This window comes from Photinus pyralis, unplaced genomic scaffold (genome assembly GCF_008802855.1).
Source record: "Photinus pyralis isolate 1611_PpyrPB1 unplaced genomic scaffold, Ppyr1.3 Ppyr1.4_LG1, whole genome shotgun sequence".
NCBI classification, from domain to species: domain Eukaryota; kingdom Metazoa; phylum Arthropoda; class Insecta; order Coleoptera; family Lampyridae; genus Photinus; species Photinus pyralis.
This window is the reverse complement of record NW_022170249.1, coordinates 9,213,149-9,216,162: the sequence shown is the minus strand read 5'-3', so window position 1 is coordinate 9,216,162 and position 3,014 is coordinate 9,213,149. Positions and strand designations below refer to the sequence as shown.

The window sequence follows — 3,014 nt, the reverse complement described above, 5'->3', positions numbered from 1 at the left end:
GAGCCTACATTCACGTAAACTTGACAAACAAGAACTTACAAAAATTCGATAGTCGCACTTGGCAGGTGTCGACAGAAGTGAGCTACGATCGCCTTCATTATATTCGCTTATACTGATGACGTCACTTCAAATAATCTCAAATTCATATTATTTACTCCTGCAATGGCCTATCACAAAATCCATTTATGTTTACTTTTTACAGCATATAAAAATTTTGATTTTACAGTGTAGCTTAAATTTAGTTAACAGTGCATGTCTCAAAGTACGTACGATTATTTAATGATTAAGCAAATGAATTGATATTGTGGCGCGGGTATGTGCCTCATCAAGTAGCTAATGCGGGTAGTGAAGTAGCATGTGCTCTTACAGATGGGACGTAAGGTTTAAGCGAGCTATATTACTATTTATACGCTACAATTAGCGCCATAAATTGGTCATTTTAAAATCGGGTTGGTCCTATAGTTAAGGGTTAAGTGAATTATAAAAGTGAGTACCAGAAAAGAAGTTCAGTGCCAAAGTTCTTCGAAATTAGCAATGCTGTAATAAATTTAGTGAAGATTACCATGGAGCAACCCTGGGTACGTTCCGGCTTTTGCCCACAGCCTCGGGTAGCGTCGGGAAATAATTGGCGAGCAAAGAAAAGTAAAAGTGTATTGTCTAAATAGAAAATAAAAATATATATATACAAAATAAAATAATATAAAAGATTTCCGGAGCAGTCCTCGTATTTACTTGGGGAGTACTGCCATCTGCCGGTAGTTATCTGGCCCCAGCGTGTCAGCTGGTTTGCTGTCAATGCCGTTTTCGTGTCGGACTGTAGGTTAATTTCCACGTGCAGTGCTGTCTATAATGTAACAAATTAATTGATGCGGGATTGAGGGCTGCGCCACCCGAACGGGGTAACCAACAGAACCTGCGGGGTGAGTGTTCGAACTGTAACAACTAACCTTTCACGTGACGGCTTTCAGCCCCTTATGGTTAACGTAGGCGGGAGCACTGTGCCCCAGGTTTAGGCAGGACGGGGCGACGGGAAGATACTACGGAGGTGTACTTCGTTTAAAACCAGGAGTCACGCTCCGATTTTGTTTTGAAGACACGGACAGGTAGGAACGTACGGAGAGTAGCTGGTAATCTTGAGGAATACTTGTTGTAGTAACCCGTTCGCTAGGGAGTACACCTAGGAACTGGAATTACTCGGGGAATTGGGAACTGGTCAGAGTAATAGAGGTAACGGCTTGCACGTTTTAATAAAGGGTTGAAAGATTGTTGTTTTAATGACACTATAAACACTCACTCACCTCGACGGCTAATTACGATTAACCCCCTAGGGCTAACGGCAACACACTCAACACAAGGAACGACAGGGGGTGCAGGTTAACAACGGTTTTACAGGAAATGGAACGACGGTTAAAGGTGCAGTAATCAATGACAGGTAAATAAGGCTGGTTAATAGCAAAAGGCACTGGTAAAGGTAGAAGCAAAAGTTACAAACACTGGACTGACACAGGTAGGTATATATATCTTGGAGATCTGGTGGGGAAGACGATTAGGAGGGGCGAAATTAAGTGGAAATATCTGGGGGAAATCTTATTTACTGGTTTGGGCAGATTATTTCCTCACCCTTAATTTCGTTTCCTCACATCTCTCCCTCCCTTCGGGTAGAGGATTTGCTGGGGGATAAAAAATTAAAGATATGGTGATGTTCGCCTTTCAGAATCAACCCCATCTCTACGGCCTCTTTTCGGGGAAGACGTAGGAAGCTTCCTGGACCACCTCCAAGACTGACCCCCACGAGTACTCGGCGCTGGTTAGCCTTTTTACGTTGAGTCTGGCTACGGGACCGTCTTTTCTTCTTTCGGATGGACACCGCAGGCTGCTGGAGAAGAGGGCTGGGAGTTGGCACGGTAGACATACCAGGCAGCGGAGTTATTCCCAAGTCCAAACTGGCCAAACGGTTCGCCGTGGTCTCACAGTCCAAGGCCCGGTTGCATACAGCCACCAACTCCGGATCAGGCGAAGACAGTATGGGGGTATCCCATAAGGGCGACGGCGTGGCTGCTTGAGGGGTGGATGCAGTTGGAGTCATAGGAAGGCTTGCCGGGCTTCCCCATCTCCACTCCTGAGGGATCACCTCCCTTACATCTGGACTTCCAAACACTCTGCTGAACCGTTCTGCTAATGCTTCAACATCGGGTTGCACTGACGGAGGCGGCGGGGCTTCTTGTGGGACGCTCCTCGAAAGAACAGCTACGGGTGAAGAACCCTCGGGATTAAACCTCCGAGGAAACCACGGAGCAATTCTAACTTTCGACCGCCGCTTTACTCTCTTTACTGGTGCCATCTTAATGGTTGCAAGACTGGACTGGATTCTTGGCGGCTCTGAGCTTTCACCAAGAGCTCCCCCCCCCTTGGGATTCTTCATCATCGCTGGAGGGGATGGCTTTTAATTCCTTTACATGGACACGGCTTTTCCGGCGGGGATTTCCCAGATCTTGCAATTCGACTATCACAGGTGAGATTATTTTACTTACCCTATATGGACCGCTGTATTTTCTGGATAACTTAGCAGCGATTCCTTCCACCTTGTTTGATAAGGGGTATTCTCTTTTATAGACTGTCTCTCCTACCTTCGCCTGATATGGCCTTCTGCGGAGGTTGTAGTACCGTCTTTGGTCACTGAAGGCCTGCCCCAGATTGTTGCGGACTACTTGATTCAATTCAGGAAGCTGTTGTAAGCGGTTATGATGTTCTTCAGCGACACCGGAGTCTTCGGGAACCTCCGGAACCGGTAACACTTCATGACAAGAGCGTGGGGCTAATAGTTCTCTCCCACAGCTCAGCATAGCGGGCGTGAATCCTGTGGATCTTTGTTTGGCGGTGTTCAACGCGAACATAATTTCTGGAACGGTCTGATCCCAAGTTCGTTGATCTCCCTGACTTTGCTGCGCCAACATCGTCCCAATGACTTTATTGGTTCTTTCTACGGCATTACACTGGGGTGAGTACGGGGGTGT

The 3,014-nt window shown here is 46.6% G+C and overlaps 1 protein-coding gene and 1 long non-coding RNA gene across 4 annotated transcripts; one reads left to right on the top strand and one right to left on the bottom strand.

Moving 5' to 3' along the window:
* Positions 1–637: 637 nt before the first annotated feature.
* On the bottom strand, positions 638–2,393 carry LOC116160446. Of its 2 annotated transcripts, none has more exons than XR_004143222.1 (2): positions 948–1,081; positions 638–844 (listed from the first exon to the last, which is right to left on the bottom strand). XR_004143222.1 is itself a non-coding variant. In XM_031473639.1 (2 exons), exon 1 carries the CDS (start codon positions 2,339–2,341, stop codon positions 1,637–1,639), a length of 705 nt encoding a protein of 234 aa, XP_031329499.1. In that variant the 5' UTR covers positions 2,342–2,393; the 3' UTR covers positions 638–844; positions 1,621–1,636. The 2 variants fall into 2 exon arrangements, 1 of the variants encoding a protein (XP_031329499.1); XM_031473639.1 differs by lacking the exon at positions 948–1,081 and adding an exon at positions 1,621–2,393.
* LOC116160448 lies at positions 761–1,463 on the top strand. 2 transcript variants are annotated; one of them, XR_004143225.1, is made up of 4 exons: positions 761–920; positions 969–1,103; positions 1,154–1,227; positions 1,329–1,463. It is a non-coding gene; the product is annotated as an uncharacterized LOC116160448 (long non-coding RNA). The 2 variants fall into 2 exon arrangements; XR_004143224.1 differs by lacking the exon at positions 1,329–1,463 and having other exon boundaries at positions 763–920; positions 1,154–1,264.
* Positions 2,394–3,014: the final 621 nt, after the last annotated feature.